The 27,482-nt window shown below is 47.8% G+C and overlaps 2 protein-coding genes across 9 annotated transcripts in view; one reads left to right on the top strand and one right to left on the bottom strand.

Annotated features, from left to right (window-relative positions):
- Nucleotides 1–27,482, bottom strand: part of CYP21A2 (cytochrome P450 family 21 subfamily A member 2) — a 194,576-nt gene that overhangs the window by 93,477 nt on the left and 73,617 nt on the right. The gene's annotated exons all lie outside the window — the stretch shown is intronic.
- Nucleotides 1–27,482, top strand: part of TNXB (tenascin XB) — a 121,159-nt gene that overhangs the window by 41,341 nt on the left and 52,336 nt on the right. For 4 of the 8 annotated variants that reach the window (XM_083600262.1, XM_083600264.1, XM_083600263.1 and 1 more), the window contains exons 4-18: nt 305–417; nt 1,109–1,262; nt 2,925–3,206; nt 5,454–6,146; nt 8,611–8,943; nt 11,076–11,357; nt 16,246–16,554; nt 17,148–17,447; nt 18,376–18,663; nt 18,966–19,253; nt 19,715–19,999; nt 21,152–21,463; nt 22,907–23,218; nt 24,508–24,819; nt 26,077–26,388. In XM_083600262.1, the coding sequence (XP_083456388.1) occupies nt 305–417; nt 1,109–1,262; nt 2,925–3,206; nt 5,454–6,146; nt 8,611–8,943; nt 11,076–11,357; nt 16,246–16,554; nt 17,148–17,447; nt 18,376–18,663; nt 18,966–19,253; nt 19,715–19,999; nt 21,152–21,463; nt 22,907–23,218; nt 24,508–24,819; nt 26,077–26,388 (4,575 nt within the window). The remainder of the gene's footprint in view (nt 1–304; nt 418–1,108; nt 1,263–2,924; nt 3,207–5,453; nt 6,147–8,610; nt 8,944–11,075; nt 11,358–16,245; nt 16,555–17,147; nt 17,448–18,375; nt 18,664–18,965; nt 19,254–19,714; nt 20,000–21,151; nt 21,464–22,906; nt 23,219–24,507; nt 24,820–26,076; nt 26,389–27,482) is intronic. The other 4 variants (XM_083600266.1, XM_083600265.1, XM_083600267.1 and 1 more) reach the window with 4 other exon arrangements.

Consider the following 27,482-nt stretch of genomic DNA (forward strand, 5'->3'; position numbering starts at 1 on the left):
GTCAGGCACTCTGGTCACACGATCACAGTCTTTCCTGCTGTGGTGTGATATATTGTTTTTCCATTTTTATTATTCCCCTCCCCTAAATTTGCATCTATACACATGCTGTATAATTGCATATGCAAATAGCATGCAAGTTCTAGCCACCCTAGGCATCAGGGCTTTTATCTTGCTGAAGTTCAGATCAATATGCTTTTGGGGGACACGCTGGGGAGGGTGAGTGTTAAAAGAAGGATGGAGATAATTTGGTTTTTGACTCTTTTCTGCCTCCCCACCACTCTTCTCTTGCTCTTGACCTGAACAGAGATTCCATCCATTGGCATCCATGTGAAAAATCGAGATGAGACGTCCTTCCGCTTGGAGTGGAACCGCCCGGAAGTATCTGTGGATGCATATGAAATTCACGTGAAACCCACAGTAAGCAACCACTCTTTGGGACAATGTGCTTCCACAGAAAGCGGGGAAGGGGGTAGATTGTAAGGCTGGGTCTTTGAGCAGGGGGCTTCATTCATTTGGCTAGAAAAATTGTGAATGGTGTATGGGGGGGGGAGGAGGAATAGAGGTATATCAGGGCCAGCCCTAACATTAGCTAGAGTGAGGCGGCCACTTCATGAGACAGATGATGAGGCCAGTGAGATGTTGGAGGGCAGAGCTGGTTGCGCTATGCAGCTCACACTGTGACAACTCAGCTAGTTTGCTGCCCTCAGTTGTGGTGGAGGGTGCTGCCCTATGATTCGTGCTGAAGTAAGATCCAATTGCCCCTCCGGCTGGTTTCTGTAAGTAGGCTAGGGGTGCACCATTTTGTCTCAAGCAGCATAATATCTTGGGCTGGTGTCAAGGTCTCTCTTAACACTAGAGCACCATCCAGTAAACCCAGGTTGTGAGAGATTCAGGAGCAACAACAGAAAGGACTTCTTCATGCTGTGCGTGGTTGAAATATGACATTCACTACCGCTAAATGTGGCGGTGGCAGCCAACTTGGAAAGCTTTCATCAGACCGGGCTGTGTGTGTGTATCAACACAACCAGGCACTGCCTGGCAGTGCGTTTTTGGGTGTTTCCTTCTGGTGCCAAAAAGTTACTCAGCGCCTTTCTCCTCTGATGTGCAGCGGGATCAGCAGGCAGGTGAATCAGTACGTCTGTCTGGCACGGAGACAGGCTTCGAACGCAGAGGGCTGACGCCGGGAGAGGAATACACTGTCACTGTCCGGGCAGAAAAGGGGCAGCGCTACGGACCCCCCGTCACCCAGACCGTGCGTACACGTATGTAGACTGGAGCAGTGTGTTTCTCTTTTTAGCACTTGATTGGGAGCCGCCCAGAGTGGCTGGGGAAACTCAGTCAAATGGGTGGGGTATAAATAATAAATTATTATTATTATTATTATTATCATCATCATCATCATCATCATCATCATCATCATCATCGCTTTTGCCCATCTCCGCCCTTGCAGCCTGTTCCCAGTTCAGCTTTAGGAGTGCCCATCTCCAGTCTAAATTACTCTCTATGGGGCAGTGATAACAATGATCATAGAATCATAGAACTGTAGTTGGAAGGGATCTTGAGGGTCATCTAGCCCAACTCCCTGCAACGCAGGAATCTTTTTGCCCGCAGCCTTCCCAGGGTGGGCTCGAACCAGCAACCTTCCGGTTAACAGCCAGAGGCACTGACCAAATGCACTGCACCACCTTATAACCCGCCTTTCCTCCGTGGAGCTCCAGGCAGCGTACCAGTATCTCCCTTTCCCCCTTTTATCCATAGGCAGAGAGGCAGGGACACCCAAGATCACCCACAATATTCTGCTATACTTCTGGAAGTGACCTTTTCATTGTGTGGAAGCTAAGCTACAACACAGAAATTTGCAGATAGTGGAACGTTTGGAAACAGGATGCACTGGTGTGCGAATGCAGTCTAATTCATGGAGGGTAAAGGCTCCGAGTGGCTACCGGTGGCGAACTTTGGGCTGTCACATTTCAGCGGTGCCCTGCGTGGTGTCCAAATTTGCCCCTGCTGCCTCTCATGCTCCATTTTGCAGCATTGTTGTGGCGCCCCCTGCAGCATGGTGCTCAGTGCAGCCAAACTGGTCACGCTATCCTAAAATGGCCTCTGTGGATGCTAACAGCAATGGCTATGTCCTGCCTCCACTGTCACAGCCAATATGCCTCCGAATAGCAGCTGCTGGGAATCTCCAGTGTCAAGAGAAGCGCTGGTCCTGTTTCAGGATTCCTTTTGGCACTGCGAGAACATGATGCCAGAGCATGATGGGCCCTTGGCCTGATGCAGCTGCAGAGCTTCTCTTACATTCTTATACCACCTTCCCCTGCATATCATATCCTTAACTGCACTTCTTCTTCTTCTCTGGCGATCACTCGTAGCCGAGTAAGATTGTCTTTCATGAACACGGTTTTACCAGTGAGACCGTTAGTGACTGTGGAGGCCAATTCTGGATCCACACTTCCTTCCACAATGGGGACAGTGGTTTCCGGGTGGGAGTCGATCACGGTGAGGGTTTGCCAAATATGTCTTCCTCTTAGCACGTTTCCCCCTTTCGTCCTGAGTTTGAGTGTCTTCAAATCCATGACACTTTTGGTAAAGGCTGCTCTCCAATTGGAGCGCTCACAGGCCAGTGTTTCTCAATTGTTGGTGTTTATACTGCTTTTTAGATTTGCCTTGAGACAGTCTTTAAACCTCTTCTGTTGACCACCAGCATTACGCTGTCCAGTTTTAAGATTGGAATAAGACTAAACACCTGCACTTCCTGTTACACCCTGTGCCAACAAATCAAGGTTCTAGTCCTCAGTTTTAAAGAGCTCTGCCTCCGCTCCCTCCCTGCTACTTTCATTCCGCACACGCTCCTGCTGCCTCTAAGTGTCCTCCTGTCTCATTTCAGTGCCTTGTGTGCTATGTACATCTCTCCCCCCTTCCAGGAGTAGCTCCTCCGCGTGGCCTGCAGTCGTCGCAGGTGACAGAAAACTCCATGACCTTGGAGTGGGAACCGCCAGCCTCTCGCCCTGACGGCTACATCCTGAGCTACGTGCCTCTGGTTGCCTCTCGGCCCGCCCAGGCCGTGAAGCGTGTGGAACTGCCTGCAGCACCTGAAAGCGTCACCCTGGACGAGCTGGAGAGCAGCACCCGATACCGCATCACCATGTTCGCCCGCCAGAGCGGCGAGAACAGCCGAGCCACCAGCATCATCGTCAGCACAACTGGTAGGGCCCTGGGAGTGACGGCTGGGAGCTAGGGTTGCCCCTTGTCTCAGCTGGGGATGCGGGAGAGATTTAATTTGTACCGAAAGGCAGACCTACCTAATCCACACTTCCCAAAACAGTTTGCAATCCAGAACGCAGCAAAGGGAAAGGGAAGCAGAGCGCTCTTCCGACTGACCCACTCCCACTCCTGTTTTCAGTTCTGCAACCTAATGGGATGCCACCACTAAGTGATTGATACCTCTAGTACAAAACTGATAGGAAAACAGGACTGGGTTTCATAGTCCATGCCATCTGCTTCCCTAACATGCAAATCAATCCACATGTGAGGCCAGCAGGTGAGCTTATGGGTCCACAGGTTATGCCACATGGCAAGAGATTAAGGGAGAAAGATGGTTCAGGATGAGCAAAGGAGGCAGGTTTACATTAAAATGTGAAGGTGACATTCTCAGCTTTCTGAAATAAGTGCACGAACTGAAACTCAGCTATCTTTCGAAATCTACAATTCTCCCAATTTTGATAAAGGACTAAAACCTCATGGTGAAACGAAAGAAATGGTCATAACAAAACTCAACAAATGTATGCCTAGGCCCAGTGATTTTCCATTGTTACTTCCTAACTCTTTGCTAGGACTAGGGACCTACTCATACCTTAGCCAGTGTGGTGTAGTGGTTAAGAGCGGTAGACTTGTAATCTGGTGAACCGGGTTCGCGTGTCTGCTCCTCCACATGCAGCTGCTGGGTGACCTTGGGCTAGTCACACTTCTCTGAAGTCTCTCAGCCCCACTCACCCCACAGAGTGTTTGTTGTGGGGGAGGAAGGGAAAGGAGAATGTTAGCCGCTTTGAGACTCCTTTGGGTAGTGATAAAGCGGGATATCAAATCCAAACTCTTCTTCTTCTTCTTCTTCTTCTTCTTCTTCTTCTTCTTCTTCTTCTTCTTCTTCTTCTTCTTAGCTTAATGTGGATTGTGAACCTCTTGTGTCTCCTTTGAATCCCCCATGTCGTTCTCCTCCAACTTCTGCTGTCCCCCATTTTCTCCTCCCTAAATTTGGAGATTCCCTATGTGATCTCCTATTTGGACTTTCAAAGCATGAGGAATCTCTGAGTTTAGGGGGGAGAAAGTGCAGGACAACAGCAGTTGGAGGAGAACACCACATGGACAAGGCCTGCATGTTCATCTGTCTCCAGCCTAGACAACAATGGTGGTGAAAAGGAGGCTCAGCAGTGGAAGACAACTGAGGCACCACCCCACCAACCTCATTCTGCCCTCAGCCAGTGCCCAACTGCCTGCCTTCTTTCTTAAAACCAGTCCAGGGGGTAAGCCCTGGTTGTCCCCTTCCTTCTCCTTTAAGCCCAGCAATGCCCCTTGAAAAACTCAGCTCAGCAGGAAGGAGGATGGAGGCAAAGCTAGGACTAGTTGGCTCCACCTGCCATTGGCTCTTGCCTGTCATTGGCTATAGCTCCACCTACTGTTGGGCTTCCCTGCCTTCCACCCCACTAGACCCAAAGGGCACCAGTCCCAACAGCCATCCCTGGGGGGCAAAGGCTGCCACTGCCTGCTTGCTCGTTGGGTCTCAACCTCACAGGCAGGTAGGTGGCAAGAACAGTGAGCAAGGAGGACAACTACAGCGAGCAATGGCGGCAGTGAGAAGGTGGACTCTTTAACGGGAATCGGGGTGTGGAGGGTGTCCTGAAGACAGCATCCCAGTAGGAAACTGCGTACCGAAGGGTAACTGCAAGATGAATATGAAACTGCCCACATTCAGTGCCTCTCATCTTTCACCATAATCTTTTCCCCACGTCTTTTCTATTCAAGTATTATTACCATCTCATTATTTCCTTTCGACAGCTGCAGTGGTCAGAAGATGGCGTCCCTTTCTCTCCCACAGCCCCTTGCTCTTCCCTTCTCTTTACAGCTCACAGGTCTCTGGAGATCCAACGGACGGAAAGGGCTACAAGGGTGATTTCTGAGGAGAGCTCAAACTAACTGCCCTGCTTTTATTGCAGCTGATGTGAGAGCTTGAAGGAAGGTTCCCAAGAAGGGGTCAGCAGCGCGCATGTCTCTTCTGTGGGGTACCAACTCTATTGCAGGCTGCTTCAGAAGGGGTGGGTGGGTGGGAAACCAGGGATTTTCTTACCAATTGGGGATCTACCTCTGCAATTGATTTACCACTTCCCATGCATCCCATCACCACATCTCACTTTCATCCCCTCCTTTGCTGTAACTACCTCAATTTTTGATCCCACCAGCACCAGCTCCGAGCCAGCCAGTCCGCCAGTACTCCACACCACCCCCCTCTTCTTCCCACCGAAGGCCTGACTCTTCCTCCTCTGGGCCTGGAGCTGGTCAGCCGGGCAACAGGCCGCAGCCAGGCCGTAGCCCTTCCAACGTCGCCAAAGCTAAGGAGCTTTTCATGAAGAAAATGACTGAGAACATCTCGACCAAGCTCTCCCCGTACAACGGGACCCTCCTCGAGCGTTTGGAGAGCTACCTCCGTGCCATAAACTTCCCTCTCCATGGCAACCGGACCATACAGAGTGTGGCCAGGGACATATACATCTATCTAATTCTCCGGAAGCCAGAGGAGGTCATAGAGAGTTTCAAGGACCGGCTTGATAGAGAGACTGACGATCTGCTTCAGAAGACAGAATCCCCAACTGCGAGAGGCAGCTACTCCCACTCAGACCACCCCAAGCCGGCGGTAGTAGGCAGCTCCTCGGGCAGCATTGAGGTGTCTCTGGACAGCGTGAGAGGGGTCTCTGACAATGTGGTCATCCTCTACCGCAATACGGGGACTGGAGAAGTAGGGGAGCTGGTGGTACCTGGAGATTCCTCCAGAGCAGTTATCACTGGATTGGATCCTGGCACAACCTACCATGTGGAAATCCACGGGGTGCTGAAAGGACGTTCCTCTAAGTCATACTCCTTTTTAACCGCCACAGGTACCAGGATGGGTAGGACGTCCGTCTCCCAGGGTGGTTCGCTATCTCCTTCTTGCCTGTAATCATACAATCACATGCCTCGTCCGTGTTGCCACCAAACTGAATCTGTGTGCCGTCCAGACGTGTGTTGCTTTCGCATTCTCCAGAACAGGAGTGGGGAACCTTTTTTTTTTTAAGTCTCCATTCTCAAACCAAACAAGCGAGAGGCATTGTATTACATTTCAAGGACCTCTTCCAGCTAGTTGAAAAGACTTGAAGACAGGGTGGAGCGTGACTGGCAAAGGTTGTGGCCTGGGGAAAATGTGGCCCTGGGAAAGTTCTGAGGGCCGGATTGAGGAGGGTAGAGGGCCGCATTCCACTCACAGGCCTGAGGTTCCCCACCCCTGCTCCAGAAAGTCGTTCAGACAGCGGCCTGCTAATTGTTTTCTCTTTTTCTTAATCAACAGCTTTCTTGACTTCCTCACTCGTATCGTTCTTCACGCCAATGTCACAGGGTCCACCAGCTAATTATCTTCTTCTTCCTGAAGCCAAATAACGCAATCACTTGCAGCTCCCGGAATTTTGTGCAGTCTGTTTTTTTGTGCTACACACTGCTTCTCGCAGTCGCTGTGTTTGCCTTTGCTCCTTGTCTGTGTTGCCACAGGAATGTCTGAATGTCTGTGAACCAAACTACAATAGCCTTTGGAGGGGCTCTAAACCCAAAAACAAAACAAACAAATAAACAAACAAAAATCAGTTGTGGTTGGACTGCAACTCCCATGAGCCCCAACCAGCATGGCCACTGGCCAGCAGAATGCTTCAAGTTGTAGTCCAGCAAGGCCTCGAGGGGCACCCCCTGTCCTATGAATTTGCTTGCAAACAAAGGAGTATTTATAGGCTTCTTGATAAAAATGTTTATGATGATCCCCGTCAAGTATGATGCTAAATATAAATGATGTTTGGAGAGGAAAACAGGGTGACTGAGAAGAATTTAATTTAAGTATTCATTGCATTTTTATTCTGCTTTTCTGTCTAAAACACCAGCTTTGTCCAAACCTCCCCTTTTATCCTCTCCACAACCCTGGTAGGTAGGTTAGACTGCAATATAGCAACCGGCCCTAGATCACCAGTGCTCTAAACACAACCTCACACTGGCAGGTTATTTATTGTATCTAGTTTTAAGTATTTAGTTTAAGGTTATGCCTTGAACATTTATTAGAAAGACCCAAAGAATTCTCTCTTTAAAATAAAAGGGGGGACACCCCCCAAAAGAAATTAAACTTCACAATTTTTCACCTTTTGAATTTTGAAATTCCACTGAACTTTATGTTTCTGCGAAATGTTGTTTCGGCACTACTTCGTCTCTGTCACGTGATTTATTTATTTATCTTCCATTGCGCACCCTTTTCCCTGCTACAGTCGCGTGCTGACCTTGGTCAAGAGTGTCTCTGGATACCTTTGTGTTTAACTGCTTTATTCTTCCTCTAGGCAAAGCAGCCGTCCCGAGCTGTTGCCTTCATGTCGCTTCTGTGTGGCTGAAAGATTTCTCCCTCAATCACACACTTCCTTTTGCAGCAATGTTGGCTTCCACCACGCACCCATCAAACCAGTTCACGTAGCTGCTGTTCCCACCATCCACTGCTCAGCATCTCTATGTGCCCACCTTGAAATTAACTGGGATATTTGAGTGGGGTGTGCATGTGTGGTTTTTTTCAAGCAGGTGCTCTCTCTGACTGGGTGAAGAGGCCATAGAGGAAATGATTGTGGTTCTATCCAGTACCACAACGACTTCTGCCCATGTAACGGGACTTATTTGCCTCATTTTTCCCCATTGGGGAGGGACAGGGAGTCCCATTGCACAGATGCAAGTCCTTGTGCTAAAGGGATGATTTTGTGGGATACAACCCTTCTCTCGCCCCCTCTTCTTGACAGGGTCAGCTCTGATACAGGTTTGGCTAGCATACTTCTCCACTGAACTGGCCCCTGCTCTCCCCTAAAATCAGCATTCTTGATTAGAATTGAAACAAAGTTATGTTTGGGCATGTAATTCTTAATAAAATTTATCCTCATTCAAATTTTCTTGGCAAATTAGGTCTAGGGTGAAAGTGGAGGGTGAGTTTAGTGTAAATACTCTCACTCATTGCAAAAAAAGAAAACAAAAAACGCACAGCCCTACAAAAAACTTAAAGCGGTATATACATTTTGTTAAATAAAATAAATAAATAAATAGCACAGGGCCTGGAGCCCTCTTGAGATGTGCTATCAGTGACCCATGCCCTAAGTATATGGACTGCCACGTTCTTTACTAGCTAAAGCCGTCACATAGCCTTCAAGGGCAGCCCACTGCCATTGAGTACACTACAGTAGTCAATATGCCTTTCACTCCTTATTCCATGCCCAGGGAATGGGGAGGTATGCTAGTTGGAGTAAAGCCAGGGAGGAGAAGAGGTTGCAATTTTCTCACCCAACATCTCTCTTTCTTCAGCTCCAGGATCTCCTTCAGCTGCCAAGACCCAAACTTTCCCTAGACTCACCACAAAAAGCCCTGAAGTGCCACTGCGGGACCTGACTGTGACGGACGTCTCTCCGGACAGTCTCCGTGTGACTTGGTCGGCCCCACCCAGTTCCTTCCGCAGCTTTTCCCTTCAGTACAGGGACCCCAAATCCAGTGCCCCACCAGGGGAAATCAGAGTACCGGGGACAGAGAGAAGTGTCACCGTGATGGGTTTGACCCCCAGAACGGAGTACGAACTGGAGTTAAGTGGGGAGAAACCTGATGGGAGCTACAATCCTCCTCTAACTACAAAGACGTCCACAGGTACATCGCTCTGGGCTCCCTGAATTGAGGAAGCTGCCATATGCAGAGTCAGACCATGGCTCTGTCTAGCTCAGTATTGCCTACACTGACTTGCAACAGCTCGCCAGGGTTTCAGTGGGCAATCCCAGCCATGCAAGGGAGCGAACCAAGGACCTTCTCCATTTAGAAGAGATGCTCTAGGCATGAGCCACAACCTTCTTTTACCCAGCTATATGTGATCACCTTTATTTTCTCTAGGCCTCCTTTACTTTGTTTCAGAACCTGCACAAAGAAGACTTCATAACACCTCTTGTAATATTTCTGACACAAACCAGGAAGTTTTCTAACCCGCTAACTCCCATATTTCTTCCAGACACATATTTTGGGGTTCAGCAGCCCGCTTCTCTGTTCTGGTGTGATAAACACCATTTTTTTTTCATTCCACTTTGCAGGATTCTGAGACGTTGACGGTTATTTATCATGAGCTGCTTGCTGGGTGTGGGATGGGGGTCGGACAGCACTGAATCCTAAGGCATAAGGGAAGGAGGTCCCCACAACCATTCTAGAGAGTTACCTAGCAAGAGTTGCCATGTTGATTGGCCTCTATACTGCTGCAGTAATTAGTTACGTTTTACATACTGCATTTTGGTTTTGTATTTTTTTAAGATGATGGAAACTGCCCTGGGATCACCTGCATGTGATGAAGGATGGTGCCGCACACACCCTTGCAGTGGTGTGCTGTGACTTGAGCACCTGCTTTTAGCATTGCGGCACCAGTTTCCTGGAATCCTCTTCCCATCAAAGTGAATCAAGCCCCAACGTGCCTGTGTTCTTTCAGTGTTATATTGCTAACCTCCCTTTCCTCCCAACTCCTTCCCAAATTAGGCTGCACACACACCCTACTTTTAAAGCACATACCACACCCCCAGTATTCTGGGAACTATAGTATATCCTTCACAGAGCTATAATTCCCAACAGCCTTATATATTTCCCAGGCTTCTTGGGGGGGACATGATGTGCTTTCAATATTTCTTCTTCTTCTTCTTCTTCTTCTTCTTCTTCTTCTTCGATCACTCGTAGCCGAGTAAGATTGTCTCCCATAAACATGGTTTTAACAAAGAGCCCATAAGTGACTGTGGAGGCCAATTCTGGATCCACACATCCTTCCGCAGTGGGGATATTGGTTCCCGGGTGGGAGCTGATCACAGTGTGGATTTGCCAAGCGTGCCTTCCTCCTAGCACATTTCTCCCTTGTTTCCATGCAGCCTTGATCTGCTTTATTTCTACAGTTTTCAGTTCTCATTATTAATGCTTCGGTGCTGTGTTATGATCTGTGTTGTACATTCTATATCTGTGTACTGAAGAACATAAGATGAGCCTGCTGAATCAGACCAAAGGCCCATCAAGTCCAGCATCCATCCTCTTCTCATAATGGCCAACCGGATGCCTGTGGGAAGCCTGCAAGTGAGATATGAGCACAACAGCACTCTGCCTACCTTCGATTTCCAGTAACTGGCATTCAGAGGCAATGAGAGGCAGAGCACATCCATCGTGGCTAATAGCTGTTGATAGCCGTTGATAGCCTCCCAGAGTGGCTGGGGAAACCCAGCCAAATGGGCAGGGTATAAATAATAATAACTATCATTATTATTATTGCCTTGCCTCCATGAATTTGTCTAATCCTCTTTTAAAGCCATTCAAGCTGGCGGCCATCACTGGCTCCTATAGAAACCACTTGGGTAGTTTTCTGAAAATATAGTGGTGTAGAAATCTGGAAACCAATGAATTAATGAATGCAACCGAAAACCTACTGTGAAATAAACTTCTTCAGTCCAGAGGAGGGACTGGACAGTAGCCAAGTTGCTCGCAGTCCACTGTCCCCTGGGCTCATGGATAGTGTAATTATACAGTTTGCTCATTAGGTGGCACTAGACTTGGTTGTGTAAGATAGAACACAGATCACAAAACAGTATTAAAATCCAGCAAGAATTAAAAACTGCAGAAATAAAATAGACTTATTCTGGGTAGGCTTGGTAAAATAAAATAAAAATACTTGGGAATTAGGATAATTATATTTTCTCCCATCCACTTACTTCTTTCCTTCTTAAGAGTTCGGCAGCCGTCATCCTCTCCTCCTCTTGTTCGTTTTTCAGCCCCGGCACCAGCCCTGGAGAAGCCCACTTTGGGGCAGCTCTCCGTCTCAGACATCAAAGAGAACTCTGCCCGCCTCTCCTGGGACGTCCCCACGGGGACCTTTGACTCCTTTTTGATCCAGTATAAAGATGCTGAGGGCAAGCCGAAGAGTCTGCCCGTGGATGGAGGATCCCAGGAAGTCACCATCTATGACCTAGCGCCTTCCCGGAAGTACAAGTTCAGCCTTTATGGACTCATAGGCCGCAAGAGACATGGCCCTGTTTCCACAGAGATGGTTACAGGTGAGCGATGTCTCTCCAGAATGTTGGTTGGCATACTTCTTGATTTTTAGAGTTGAAATGAGTTTGGGGTGGGGGTGGGGGTGGGGGAATGCTGAGCAAATCCTAAATCAAATTGGCTTGCAAAAATAAGTCGCCGTCACTATCCTGGACTCCTTCAGGGGGAACACCAGGGTGTGAAATTTATAAATTAAATAAGCAATACCCTTCCCTTCAGGTATGAGTGCTGTTGCTGTTGCAGCCAAAACAGTGCCATCCATGCAAAAGAGGGACGTGGCAAGGTTTGCAGAAGTAACCCCACAAAAAGTTAGTAGTGTGTGGGGGGACATATGGAGGAACTCCAAAACAGCCCAACGAGAACAGTTTTGGTTGTAGCTAATGCTAATTATACTCAAGAGTTGAACCATTGAAGTTAAGGAACATAACTAATCTAGGTTTATTGATATCAGCGAGTCTACTCTGAGTAGAATTTAGTTGGATACAATCCATAGAATGCTAACTATTGGGCAGGGGTTAAATAGAAAAGTGTGTAGGAAAGGGAAGGGAATGGATTATTCCAGAAGGGGAGTAGATGGCTGGCTGGCTGACCAGCTAACCATGCCCCTTGCAGAATAATCCATGCCGGGACACTCCACACCACATTTCATTGCAGGTCCCATTTGCTTATATACCTTTTACAAAAGAAAAGTCAAAGCCAGATACTCACCAGAGGCAATGTTATTTCTGTGCAGAAACAAATGAGGCAGATTTTCCAACAATTATAACCATGCCTTGCCAATTTTGTTGCATCAGATTGATGATGATTACATTATAAATTGTTGCGCTGAAATTTCTCTCTTCCACAAATTACGTATTCCAACGCTCCCGGTTATGCAGACCGTTGGATCCATCTGTTTTTCTTTCTTTTAAAAGTGCATTTGAATTGGCTAATTATTATCTACAAAGTAATTGACAATACTTCAGTTTTATAAACCGATCTTCACGGTCAGAAGTCAAAAAAAGAAAGCATGAACATTTCTAAATTTTCAGAAGTAATATTCGGGGCCTGAATTCCATCCTGTCTCAGATTTGTAAAACGTGCAAACATTAATTCAAGGCAGCCTAATCTGCTGGAATCTCTGCTGCTTTTGAAATGCTCATGTAATTTCCAGGCCTTCCTAACTTTATCCAGGTCCGTAATTCTGCAGAAACACAGACACCTAATATGTGGTACTGAGCACAGGATTAAGAATGTAAGAGTCTATCTGCTGGATTAGGCCATGGGTGCTATGCAGCATGCATGGCCCTGGCACTGAAATTTGTGGGTGCCCAGCCAAATTCATGAGGAATTTTGTGGGTGCTCAGGCACCCAGGGGGTTGGCACCTATGCATTCAGAGATGTACCACTTTTGATTTTAGAGACAGCATATAGCCAAGATTACAAATAGGTCCTGATATTTTTGTTTTCCATGAAACTGTCTAATCCCCTCTTTAAAGCCGTCCAGGTTGGCTGCCACTGCTACACCCTGTGGTAGCAAATGTGACTGTTCAAATCTGCCCTGTGGAAGGAAACACTTCCTCCTGGAATATCCAACCGTTGAGAGAGAGAGAGAAAGCCATTTCATTTCCATTTCATTCCCTGCTCTGGAGTGCTTACTGGATTTCAGGAAATTCAAAATGGCTGCCACCATCAAAATGGCTTCCTCTGTTGCCGCTCAGTCTTATAAAACCAGTACACATTTTTACAGGGTGGGCGGATCATTTCCCTCAACAGCTTATTTTAGTCAATAGGTGCTGCGTTAATCGTACGCCTCCCGCAAAAGGACAGTGATAGAAGCCAGGCGTGTTAAAAACACAAAGTCAAACTGTGCCGTTCCGGTCAGTCCTGGTTTTGAACCTGGAATGCACAGGGAGACTTTAGTTGCATTTAGATTTCTTTGTTTCCTTTTCCAGATAGAAATGTCTTGTAAAAGCCCAGAGATGTTTTACTTGAAAGCAGGCCCAAAGTTTTAAAAACTATCCCATCATGGTGTTGCTTTAAAAATATATATATATATCCAGGAGGAGGGAGGAATCAGAGAGAAATTGTCCATGTCCCATGTATGCCTAATCTATAGTAAGCCCTACTGAGTTCCATGGGATTTACTCCCAAGTAAACATGGCGCTGATGAGTTGGCAAAATGGTTTGGCCAAAGAAAAAGTAAGCTGAGGACAAAGTACCTCTTCTAGGCCCAAGGGTGTGGGCAGCAGAATACAGCTGTATCTGTGAAGAATCTCTGACCAAAAGGCAGGAATGGAATTTTTATGACTCAAAGTTATTACACTGAGGCAACAGAAACCCCTTTCAGGCCAGGCCTGTGGTCTGAATCTAACATTTGTGGCCCTGGGAGTGTCAGATGTCAAGGAAATACTATCTGACTTTTAGAAGACATCTGAAGGCAGCCCTGTATAGGGAAGTTTTTAATGTTTGGTTTTTTACTGTGCTTAATATTTTTAATTTGTTGGAAGCCACCCCAAAGTGGCTGGGGCAACTCAGTCGGATGAGCGGCATATAAATAATAAATTTTCATCATCATCATCATCTGAGCTCAGCTCTCCAACTTTCTGTTTATATCCAAACTCTAAAGACAGTTTCCTCCTCACAAAATTCATCATGCCCTCCAACATTTTCCCGATGAAAATAGGGGTGTCCTATTCCATAACAACAATTTTACTATTTATACCCCACTCATCTCACTGGGTTGCCCCAGTCACAGCAGGCAGCTTCCAACATACCATATTTTTTGCTCTATAAGACTCACTTTTTCCCTCCTAAAAAGTAAGGGGAAATGTGTGTGCATGCTATGGAGCGAATGCAGGCTGCACAGCTATCCCAGAAGCCAGAACAGCAAGAGGGATTGCTACTTTCACTGCGCAGCGATCCCTCTTGCTGTTCTGGCTTCTGAGATTCAGAATATTTTTGTCTTGTTTTCCTCCTCCAAAAACTAGGTGCGTCTTGTGGTCTGGTGCGTTCTGGTGCGTCTTATAGAGCGAAAAATATAGGTATATAAAAACATAATTAAACATTCAACAAACTTCTGTATGGAGAGCTGCCTTCAGATGGCTTGGGGGCGGGCGGCGGGCGGATAACTCCATACCCTCCAACATTTCCAATGAAAATAGGGTCATTCTACCATACCCTCCAACATTATTCTGATGAAATTAGGCACATCCTAAGGGAAAGCGGTACATTCCGGGATCAAATCAGAAACCAGGACAGCTTTTGTAGCTCCAGGACTGTCCCTGGAAAATAGGGACACTTGGAGGGTCTGATTCATGTGAAAGGATGGGGTTTGGGGTATGGGGTTCTGCTTTCTTATATCATTGGATTTTTCTGCCAAGCATAAGGAAAAATTGCTGAGGAGATAAAATAATGTTCCTATCATGTACAACTTTCCAGAGTTGCTTCTTCTTGAATAAGTTGGCAAACTTCACAAAATTTTGCTTTAATCACTGTTTCTCTACAGCTCTGGCCCAGTTCTTCCTAGTCCCGCCCTGACAAACTTTACTGCACTGGTTATCTTTCAGCATAGCTCTGCTCATCCTCCTTTTGGTCTTATTTGCTACACTTCTACTAACACACAAAATAAATATCCACAAATGCATAATGTATAAACCATTATAAAAAATAGCACAGCTCAGAACATGGATGGGGGGGGGGGAGGAGAGAGAAATAAGGTTCACGTCACATTTTACGCAACTAATTCTGACATATATATACAAACTGAAGCACGACTATCTTTCAAAATATGCACTTCTCTGAATTTTGTGAGGCAGTTCTCAGAATCACGTGTCCAAAAAAAATTGTATACGAGGCCAAGTGTGAACAAAGATGGGAATAACATATAAAATGCATTGATTTAGCCCTGTGGGATAGCTCAGTTGGTAGACCACGAGACGCTTAATCTCAGGGTCGTGGATCTGAGCCCCATGTTGGGCAAAAGATTTCTGCATCGCAGGGGGTTGGACTAGATGATCCTAGTGGTCACCTCCAACTCTATGATTCTATGATTCAAGGGGAAATCGCTTGCAATTTATCACAACAAGAACTCAGTAACTTGGAGCAGGGCTTCAAGTGCAGCTGCCCTTTTTCAGTGGAATAGCATTACTGCTGAAATACGACAGGTGCCCCATCAACATTTTCCGTAAACAACTGAAGACATTAAACAACTGAAGACATCTATGTTCCGACAGCCTTTCCTAGATTGAAAAATGGTCTATACCAGGGGTGACCAACTCCCAAGAGACTGCGATGTACTCAAAGTTAAAAACTGGCAGTGATCTACCCCCTTTTTGGGGGTTCGGGTCAAAGTTGTTGAGTTTTTTTCAGGGAGGAGGTAAAATGTTGAGCTTTTTTTTAGGGGAGCCACAGTTGTTCAGTTTCTTTGGGGGGGAGCCAGTGATCTACCAGTGATCTACCGCAGATGTCCAGTGATCTACCGGTAGATCACGATCTACTTGTTGGACATGCCTGGTCTATACCACAAGTCCTGTTAGGGTTTTTGTCTTGTTTTAAATTTATTTGCTGTATTTGTGTATTTAACTGTTTTAAATTTTCTTACATGGAAATCACTTTGAGGTGGTTGCTTTAAAAGTAATAATAATAATAATTTATTAGACTTGTTAGTCTATTGCTTCCAAAATGTCTCCGTTGTATGTCTTGTGCAAAATTGCATGCAACAATGTGAATATTAGGGGGGAAATGCACAGAAATGCTGATATATATTTTTTGCAAGTTGATGTAGAAATATGAAGAACTGAACTGAAACCAGGAAAAACGAGAAACTCAGAAAAATCGACACTGGCAGATCCATCCTTAGTTCAGTCCCAGCACTCCCTTAAAAAAAAAATTCTTTGCTTCTTTGCTCTCTAGGCAAAGTCCCAGCCCCAGAAAAGAAGCCTGAGAGAGAAGTGACAGCTCCACCCGGCCTGGGAGAACTCTCCGCCTCAGATATCACCAGCAGTTCTGTCCGCCTCTCCTGGAGTGTCCCCTCTGGGAGATTTGATTCCTTCCTGGTCCAGTACAAGGATGCTGAGGGCAGACCCCAAGTGGTGCCCATGGAGGGGGACTCCCGCGAAGTCACCATCCCTAGCCTGGCTCCTTCCCGCAAATACAGATTCAATCTCTACGGCATTTCCGGTCGCAAACGTCTCGGCCCAGCCACGGCAGATGTCACCACAGGTCAGCAGAAGGCCTGCCATGAACTATAGTATTGTGTTTGCAGGAAGTGGCGTCTTTCCCCCACTTTAACCCATTTCCTTTTCCAGGGCGCAGTGTTTCATTTTTGCTTCACCCAGGACGCAACTGTACACAGAATTCAATCTGCCTTTGCATCTAGACAATCAGAGGACAAGTGTGGCTGTTACCCCACTTATCTGGGTGTAAGCCCCCTTGAATTCTGAGTAAGATTCATTTAGGATTGTGCTGTAACATGCTTTCACCTTCTCCGAAGCCCTGCAAAAGTTTTGTGTGCTGAAAGTGCTCTTTTAAAAACCAGTGACCTTGGATTATATGAAAGGATGGGTGACACCTATGCACATAAGCACTCCTGTGGTCTTTTCAACAGGCAAAACGAAAATAAACACCCAGAACAAGGGCTGACATTCAAGGTGCATTTTATAGCGCAGTCCTACATATTCAGCTGCTTTTCCCGCCATGACCAGGAAAGCAGGAATGAGAGCGCAGGCTTAGAAACATTATGTGTGAGTCTCTAGGCCTATTGAGGGCTGCTGCTGCTGCCTTTTATTATATTTCGTCTTGCTTCCCCATAACAGCATCACGGGACGAAGAGCCTGTACCTGAGCCTGAGCCGGAACCTGTCCTTGGTGACCTCTTAGTCTCAGATGCCACCAGCAACTCTGTCCGTCTCACATGGAGTGTCCCGACTGGCAGCTTTGACTCCTTCTTTGTCCAGTACAAGGACTCCGAGGGCAATGACCAAGCCCTGACCGTAGACCAACATTCCCGCGAGGCCACTGTTCTTAATTTGGTTCCTTCCCAAAGATACAGATTCTTCCTCTATGGAATCTCTGGGCCCCAGCGTCTTGGACCTGTCTCAGCTGATGCCACCACAGGTTAGCACAAGCATTCAGTACACGTTATAGTGGTACCTCGGGTTACATACGCTTCAGGTTACATACGCTTCAGGTTACAGACCGCTAACCCAGAAATAGTACCTCAGGTTAAGAACTTTGCTTCAGGATAAGAACAGAAATTGTGCTCCGGTGGCGTGGCAACAGCGGGAGGCCCCATTAGCTAAAGTGGTGCTTCAGGTTAAGAACAGATTCAGGTTAAGAACGGACCTCCGGAACGAATTAAGTACTTAACCCGAGGTACCACTGTATATGTCTTTTCTAACTGACAGAGCATTCGTCCTCTTCCTCCTTTTGGTATGGCAAGGCCAGAAAAAGATGGAGCCACAAGCTGAATCCTAAAACTTTGGAACGCCATCTCGTTCTGTGGTGCTACGAGAGCAGAGGATTCGTTCTGCGATTTTTTTCACAGTGCATGTCTGCCCATGACAAAATAAAACGAGCAGCGAGCTTATTTCACAGCCATTACTAAGGAAACACAGGAACTGTCGTTCTGCTAATGAGCCATGCAAATTCCAGTGCTACTAAGGAGCCATGGGAACTGTGGTCTGCGAAGGCGTAGGGGATCTTTAGAATGGAAATCACAGTATCTCCAGAAAGCTATAGATCTCAGGATGCTTTGGAGGATATTTGCATGGTTTGGTAGATGTGGAAGTCAAAGTAGCTAAAACTTCTTTCATTTTTGTTCTTTCAGCTATTGTCATTGTTTTTGATGTTTCTCTCCAAGGGCATTTTAATTAAATTTGACAGATGTCGCATGGTTTACACATGCCCTGGAGATGAAACACCCATCTCTAGGTCAACCAGCTGTCACAGAGCTCATAAGGAGGGTCTCCTGCCTCTGTCTCATCTCTTCCTTCCCACATCCGTTAAGATGTACATGCTCATCTCTTCCTCCTCTGTTTCGCAGCCCCACTACCAACAACGCCTGCTCCTCAGCCCAGCTTGGGAGAGCTCTCAGTCTCGGACGTCACCACCGACTCTGTCCGTCTCTCCTGGACTGTCCCCACTGGGAGCTTCGACTCCTTCCTGGTCCAGTACAAGGATGCGGAGGGGAAGCCTCAGGCCCTTCCAGTGGATGGAGGTTCCCGTGAGGTCACTGTCTCCAGCCTCGTGCCTTCCCGAAGATACAAGTTTAACCTTTACGGAGTCTCTGGTCGCAAGCGTCTGGGTCCAGTTTCTACTGACACAGTCACAGGTCAGCAAGGGGAGGTTCTAAAGACCTTCTGCAAGCCATAATACATGGTCAAGAGGCCACAGCTTAGGGTTATAGCTTCTGCTCTGCATGGAGAAGGTCCAAGATTCAGTCCCTGACATCTCCAGATAGGGCCAGGAGAGGCTTCTTGCCTGATATCCTGGAGAGCTGCTAGCAGTCAGTCTGGATACTACTGAACTAGATGGACCAATGGTCCAACTCAGTATAAGCTAGCTTCTTATGTTCCTGAGAACCACCCTGGTAGGTCAAATGATTTTTCTCTCTACTACTATCTGTTTCCCCAGCATCACTTCCAAAGGAACCTTCAATTGCTCCCAGCCTGGGTGAGCTCTCTGCTTCTGATGCCACCAGCAATTCCGTCCGTCTCTCCTGGACTGTCCCCACGGGGAGCTTTGACTCTTTCCTGATCCAGTACAAAGACGCTGAGGGCAAACCTCAGGCGATTCCAGTGGAGGGAGCTTTCCGTGAGACCGTCGTCCCCAATCTGGTTCCTTCCCGCAGATACAAGTTCAACCTTTACGGACTCACTGGCCGCAAACGCCTCGGCCCCATCTCCACAGATGCCACCACAGGTCAGCAGCAAGAGTCATTTGGGCTGGATGTGTTTTAGTTTTCTTGTTTTCTCAGAGGGCATAAGCGGTGTCAGAAGTGGCTGCCGAACACTCACATTTATTGCTTTCCCATTGATTTCATAGGCCTTGGTTCCAAGGGACTCCTCTCAGGATACAGTTACTCAATCAGTGGGTGGGTGAGAGGAGCAATCTTTGTATGTTCTGAGTAGGGATTGGGGAGAAAACTGAAACATTTTGAATTTATTGGTAAATCCACCCAATTCACTTTTCCCAAACCAATACACAAACTGAAACACATTCGTCTTTTGAAATTTGTGTTTCTCCTAAATCTTGTAATACAGTTCTCCTCCACCTTCTTATAAACTTCCATAATATGCGCCCTCCTCAGTTCGTTTATCTTCTAAACTGCCCACCTAGGAGAGCATTTGTTCAGCAGCATCTGCTTCTTTCTGTTCCTCCAGCATCATCACAGGAACAGCCAACTCCTCCCAGCCTGGGTGAGCTCTCCGCTTCTGATGCCACCAGCGATTCCATCCGTCTCTCCTGGACTGTCCCCACGGGGAACTTTGACTCTTTCCTGATCCAGTACAAGGATGCCAAGGGCAAACCTCAGGCAATCCCAGTGGAGGGAGCCTTCCGCGAGACCATCGTCCCCAATCTGGTTCCTTCCCGCAGATACAAGTTCAACCTTTACGGACTCACTGGCCGCAAGCGCCATGGCCCCATCTCCACAGATGCCACCACAGGTCAGCTTCACTTGATGAGCTGGGGCCCTTTTCCGTGATCTATTTTCTGTGTCATTTCATGCAAAGCTAGTGGCTGAGCCCATGTGGGACTATCCAAACCAACCTGGACCCTGTGACCATCGTCTGAAGCCCTTCTTTGTGTGCCTCCTTGCCTGGAGGTGTTTCAGAATTCCCACCCTCCTTATTAATTTCCTTCTTTCCTCAGGAAGCAGCAGCGGTGTCAGAAGCGGCCACCTAACAGTCAAACTTATTGCTTTCTCCCTGATTTTACAGTAGCTGTGTTGACACGAACCTCTTCCAGACATTCTATCTGTTCCTTCTCTTTCCTATTTGTCTTTTACTCTTCTCTTTCCCACCCCTGCTGATCCATCTGTGCCTTTCTGCACATCCCTCAAAGATACAGTTACATAGTCAGTGTAGCAGAGAGAAGAAGCACCCAAATTGATGGGGAACCAAATTGAATCATTTTGCACTTCTCAGTAAATCTCTCCCCAATTCACACTTTCCAAAGCAACAAGCAGACCCAAACACAACCATTCTTCGAGATTTGTACTTCTCCAGAGTTCACAATGCAGTTCTCCAGCCAAGCAATACATCAAAAAATGTGTGTGCTGGGGGAACGTTGTATTTTTTATGTTGTGAACTGCCCTGAGATCTACGGGTGAAGTGCAGTATACAAATTTTAATAGTAGTAGTAGTAGTAGTAGTAGTTTAGTTCTCACTCAGGGTTGGGGATTCTCATTTGATCTGGGAGCCATATGCGGCCTTCCAGGCATCTCAGTCTGGCCCTTGGAACTGTCTGCTGGACACACACCCTCCCCTCAGGACACACCCCTCACAAGCGATGCTTTGCACCCAAGTCTTTTGGCCTGACTTGGAATGTGTCCTTGGACTCTGATATTGTTCTGGCTTGCTTGGGTGGGGGACAGAGAGACATGTCTGAGTGCATGCAGAAAACAACCTACTTTACAAAGGCAACATTGACATCCATTGCTCCACCCCCTTTTGCCTCTAGCAACACCCACCATTGGCCTGGGGACTTTTGGAGGTAGACCAGAAGGGAATGCATCCCTCAGGCTGGTAACAGGGTCCCCCGCCCCTGCCCTACATCTTGTCCCACCGCTATGGGGTTACACTTTCTCTCTGTTTTAGCTGCTGTAGGAACACCACCAAAGGCCACCACAGAAAAGGTCACCGTCGTTCAGCTCAGCCTAGACCAGCTGTCTGTTTCTGACATCACCAGTGACTCGGCCCGTCTCTCCTGGACCGTCCCAACTGGGAATTTTGACTCCTTTCTAGTGGAGTACGAAGATGCAGATGGGAGGCCGCAGGCGTTGCCCGTGGATGGGGCTTCCCGCACGCTCACTGTCCCCAACCTGGAGCCCTCCCACAGATACACGTTTAACCTCTACGGACTTTACGGCGGCAAGCGCTATGGCCCCCTGCCAGTGGAGGCTGTCACAGGTCAGCAGTGGATGAAGTGATTGACCGCGATGTGGTCTTTCCCCTCCCCCTGCCCTGGACACGCTTTTCTCCTTTCTTCCTCAGGGTGCATCTGCAGCATCGGACGAAGATGCACCCCAGCCTATAAATTTCTGTTCTCTTTCAGGCACACCTTTTGAGCTCTGCACCTGAAGGGCCTTTCTTGGGTGGCGGGAGGAGAGAAAAACCTCTCTGCTCGAGTGATAGCCTGGCCACAAGCAGATACTTACTTTTTACATTCATCGTAACATTGAGCTGAAAGTTCCTTCTCCCTCTCCGTCGCAAACCATTTTTCCAGCCCCATTTGCACTACATTTATGGCAGGTTTGAAGGGGCCTGTGGAGACAGATTGTAGAAAATTTGAGGTGGCATGGGGACTTGCATAGTCTTGCTTCCTTAAATATACAGCACCATGTGCCTCCACAATTCCATAGCTACACGATAGATCAATTGCTTTGTATGTAAATTGCCCCAGGTTTAATATTGGACACCTCCACTCCGTTTAAAAAAGGAAGATGGAGCAGGTGATTGGGGATTTTGTCTGACTAGTGATGGAGACCCTATGACCCTCCAGATGTTTTTGGACCCCAGGTCCCATCAGGCCCAGCCAGCATGGTTGATGGCCTGGGATGATAGGAGTTGTAGTCCAACAACATCTGGAAGGCATTGGGTTCTTCATCCCGGTCACAATTGCTGGAGAACTGTGGGCCAGGAAAATCTAGCTTGTTAAACTTCTCCTAGCAACTCTAAACTCCGTTAAAAAAACTACCCAGGAGGGAAGCCATGACTCTGACACTGGGCCTCAGTCGCCAGCGGTGTAACATATTTGCAGCTGAATTTTCATTGTGCCTTATTTTCTTTTAAAAAATAAGATAAAGTTGAAACTGTTGCAGAAATGCAACAAGCTAAACCCAAAACTAGAAAAAGGAGAAACTGGGAAGAACCAGAAATGACTGCTTTGTCCATGCCTACCAGTATGCATTACCCGTTTCACATATAGTTTAGCTCTCTTTGGATTAGGGAACCTCATTTGGCCTGGGAGCCATAAGTAGCCTTCCAGGCATCTCAGTCTGCCCGTTGGAACTATCCGCTAGACACCCCCCCCCACAAGCCTTGCTTTTGCCTTTTGGCCTGACTTGGATTGTGTCCTTGGATTCTGATACTGCACTTGCTTGCTTGCTTGCTTGCTTGCTTGGGTGATAGAGAGACGAGTCTGAGTGCAAGCAGAAAACAGCCTACTTTACAAAGGCAACATTGACATCCATTGCTCCACGCCCTTTTGGCTCTAGCCACACCCACCGTTGGCCTGGGGACTTTTGGAGGTAGACCAGAAGGGAATGCATCCTCAGGCTGGTAACAGAGTCCCCCACCGATGCCCTATGTCTTGTCCCACTGCTATGGGGTTACACTTTCTCTCTGTTTTAGCTGCTGTAGGAACACCACCAAAGGCCACCACAGAAAAGGTCACCGTCGTTCAGCTCAGCCTAGACCAGCTGTCTGTTTCTGACATCACCAGTGACTCGGCCCGTCTCTCCTGGACCGTCCCAACTGGGAATTTTGACTCCTTTCTAGTGGAGTACGAAGATGCAGATGGGAGGCCGCAGGCGTTGCCCGTGGATGGGGCTTCCCGCACGCTCACTGTCCCCAACCTGGAGCCCTCCCACAGATACACGTTTAACCTCTACGGACTTTATCACGGCAAGCGCTATGGCCCCCTGCCAGTGGAGGCTGTCACAGGTCAGCAGTGGATGAAGTGATTGACCGCGATGTGGTCTTTCCCCTCCCCCTGCCCTGGACACGCTTTTCTCCTTTCTTCCTCAGGGCGCATCTGCAGCATCGGACGAAGATGCACCCCAGCCTATAAATTTCTGTTCTTTTTCAGGCACACCTTTTGAGCTCTGCACCTGAAGGGCCTTTCTTGGGTGGCGGGAGGAGAGAAAAACCTCTCTGCTCGAATGATAGCCTGGCCACAAGCAGATACTTACTTTTTACATTCATCTTAACATTGAGCTGAAATTCCTTCTCCCTCTCCGTCACAAACCACTTTCACAGCCCTGTTTGACTCAGCCCATTTGCCCTCCTGTTATGGCAAGTTTGAAGGGGCCTAGGTAAAAGGATTGTAGAAAATTTGAGATAGCTATGAGTCTTTCTGGGTTTCAAAGTCTGGTTTGCTAAGGGTCTCCTAACAACTCTCGTCTCCCTTAACGAACCAGAAATCCTAGGATTTTTTTTAGCAGGGAAGCCTTGGCTCTTAAAGGGCCTCTGTCTCCCATTGGTGTAAGATATCTGCAGCTAAATTTTCATAGTGTCTTATTTCTAAAAATCCGAAGAAACCCCAAATCAATTTAAAGCTGCTGCAGGAATGCAACAAGCTGAACATAGGCGTAGACAAGGGGGGGCAGCTGCCCCCCAGATCAAGTAAAACAATAGAAATACTGACCAATCACATCGCTTCTGCCCCCCTAATAGAAGTCTTGCCCCCAAAAAAACATCCTGGCTATGCGCATGAATATGAACCCAAAACTAGAAAATGGAGAAATTGTGAGAAACCAAAGCTGACTGCTTTGTCCATGCCTACCAGCATGCAGTACCCCTTCCACATATAGTTTAGCTCTCTATGGGTTAGGGAACCTCATCTGGCCCAGGAGCCATAAGTAGCCTTCCAGGCATCTCAGTCTGGCCCTTGGAATGATCCACTGAACACACCCCTCACAAGCGATGCTTTGCACCCAAGTCTTTTGGCCTGACTTGGAATGTGTCCTTGGACTCTGATATTGCTCTGGCTTGCTTGGGTGGGGGACAGAGAGACATGTCTGAGAGCATGCAGAAAACAACCTACTTTACAAAGGCAACATTGACATCCATTGCTCCACCCCCTTTTGCCTCTAGCAACACCCACCATTGGCCTGGGGACTTTTGGAGGCAGACCAGAAGGGAATGCATCCCTCAGGCTGGTAACAGAGTCCCCCACCCCTGCCCTATATCTTGTCCCACCGCTATGGGGTTACACTTTCTCTCTGTTTTAGCTGCTGTAGGAACACCACCAAAGGCCACCACAGAAAAGGTCACCGTCGTTCAGCTCAGCCTAGACCAGCTGTCTGTTTCTGACATCACCAGTGACTCGGCCCGTCTCTCCTGGACCGTCCCAACTGGGAATTTTGACTCCTTTCTAGTGGAGTACGAAGATGCAGATGGGAGGCCGCAGGCGTTGCCCGTGGATGGGGCTTCCCGCACGCTCACTGTCCCCAACCTGGAGCCCTCCCACAGATACACGTTTAACCTCTACGGACTTTACCGCGGCAAGCGCTATGGCCCCCTGCCAGTGGAGGCTGTCACAGGTCAGCAGTGGATGAACTGGCCAGCTGGGCTGTCGTCTTTCCCCTCCCCCTGCCCTGGACATGCTTTTCTCCTTTCTTCCTCAGGGCACATCTGCAGCATCGGAATAAGATGCACCCCAGCCTATAAATTTCTGTTCTCTTTCAGGCACACCTTTTGAGCTCTGCACCTGAAGGGCCTTTCTTGGGTGGCGGGAGGAGAGAGAAACCTCTCTGCTCGAGTGATAGCCTGGCCACAAGCAGATACAGTCGTACCTCAGTTCCCGAACGCCTTGGGAGTCGAACGTTCCAGCTCCTGAACGATGAAAAACCGGAAGTGAATGTTCCGGTTTTCGAACGTTCTTCTGGAAGCTGAACGTACGATGAGGCTTCCGAGGATTCCGATTGGATGCAGGAGCTTTCTGCAGCCAATCAGAAGCCACATTTTGGAAGTCAAACATTTTGGAAGTCGAACGGATTCTGTTCAACTTCCAGGGTATGACTGTAGTTACATTTTAAATTTATCTTAACACTGAGCTGAAAGTTCCTTCTCCCTCTCCATCGCGAATCACTTTCACAGCCCCGTTTGACATCACCAGTGACTCAGCCGATTTGCTCTCCATTTATGGCAAGTTTAAATGGGCCCAGGTAAAAGGATTGCAGGAAATTTGAGATTGCAATGGGACCAACATATACTCTAGTTTGCTAAAAGTCTCCTAACAATTCTCATCTCCTTTAACAAACCAGAAACCCCATGTTTCTTTTAGCAGGGAAAGCATGACTCTTAAAGGGCCTATGTCTCCCATGGTGTAAGATATCTGCAGCTGAATTTTTATAGTGCCTTATTTTTAAAAATCCCAAAAAAAACCAAAGTAAATTTGAAATTGCTGCAGAAATGCAACAAGTTGAACATGGGCATAGCCAGAGGGGCAGCTGCCGCCCTGCCCCGCCGTTCAAGTAAAACAATGGAAATACTGACCAATCACATTGGTTCTGCTACCCTAATAAAGTCCTGCTGCCCCCCAACAAAAATCGTGGCTATGCCCATGAAGCTGAACCCAAAACTAGAAAAAGGAGAAATTGGGAGAAACCAATTTGCAAAGGCAACATTGACATTCATGGCTCCACCTTCTTTTGCCTCTAGCCACACCCACCATTGGCCTGGGGACTTTCAGAGGTAGACCAGAAGGGAATGCATCCCTCAGGCTGGTATCAGAGTCCCCCACCCCTGCCCTACGTCTTGTCCCACCACTATGGGGTTACACTTTCTCTCTGTTTTAGCTGCTGTAGGAACGCCACCAAAGGCCACCACAGAAAAGGTCACCGTCGTTCAGCTCAGCCTAGACCAGCTGTCTGTTTCTGACATCACCAGTGACTCGGCCCGTCTCTCCTGGACCGTCCCAACTGGGAATTTTGACTCCTTTCTAGTGGAGTACGAAGATGCAGATGGGAGGCCGCAGGCGTTGCCCGTGGATGGGGCTTCCCGCACGCTCACTGTCCCCAACCTGGAGCCCTCCCACAGATACACGTTTAACCTCTACGGACTTTATCACGGCAAGCGCTATGGCCCCCTGCCAGTGGAGGCTGTCACAGGTCAGCAGTGGATGAACTGGCCAGCTGGGCTCTTTCCCCTCCCCCCGGACACCCTTTTCTCCTTTCTTCCTCAGGGTGCATTTGCAGCATCGGAAGAAGATGCACCTCAGCCTACAAATTTCTGTTCTCTTTCAGGCACACCTTTTGAGCTCTGCACCTGAAGGGCCTTTCTTGGGTGGCGGGAGGAGAGAAAAACCTCTCTGCTCGAGTGATAGCCTGGTCACAAGCAGATACTTACTTTTTACATTTATCTTAACACTGAGCTGAAATTCCTTCTCCCTCTCCCCCGTGAACTACTTTCCCAGTCCTGTTTGCACTACATTTATGGCAATTTAAATGGGTGGGGAGATAGAATGTAGAAAATTTGAGGTAGCAAGGAGACTCGCATGGATAATTGGTGTCAGTTTTTCTTGCTTTATTAAATATGATCTCGGTGATCAGACAGGGATATAAGGGATCAGTCAGTCCTTCAACAATCCTGGACCCAAGTTGTTAAGGGCCTTGTGAACTGATACATGACCCCTGAACTTGGCTTTCTAACATATGGGCAGCCCATGCAAGCTTTTAAGCACTAGATTTATGCAATGGCAACAGTCTGTCCCCGCCAACAGTGTCGCCACAGCATTTTGCACTGGACCAGGCACCAGGGTAGCCCCACACAGAGTGCATTGCAAAAGTCTAATCTTGAGGTTACAGGTTACAGGTAGGTAGCCCAATAACAAACTTAGTTGGTCTCTAAGGTGGGTGGCACTATGGGTTAAACCACAGAGCCTAGGGCTTGCCGATCAGAAGGTCAGTGGTTCGAATCCCCGCAATGGGGTGAGCTCCCGTTACTCGGTCCCTGCTCCTGCCAACCTAGCAGTTCGAAAGCACGTCAAAGTGCAAGTAGATAAATAGGTACCACTCCGGTGGGAAGGTAAACGATGTTTCCGTGCACTGCTCTGGTTCCCCAGAGGTGGCTTAGTCATGCTGGCCACATGACCCGGAAGCTGTACGCTGGCTCGCTTGGCCAATAAAGCGAGATGAGCGCCGCAACCCCAGAGTCAGTCACAACTGGACCTAATGGTCAGGGGTCCCTTTTTAAGGTGCTACTG

This window comes from Podarcis filfolensis (assembly GCF_964270895.1).
Source record: "Podarcis filfolensis genome assembly, chromosome: 2".
NCBI lineage: Eukaryota > Metazoa > Chordata > Lepidosauria > Squamata > Lacertidae > Podarcis > Podarcis filfolensis.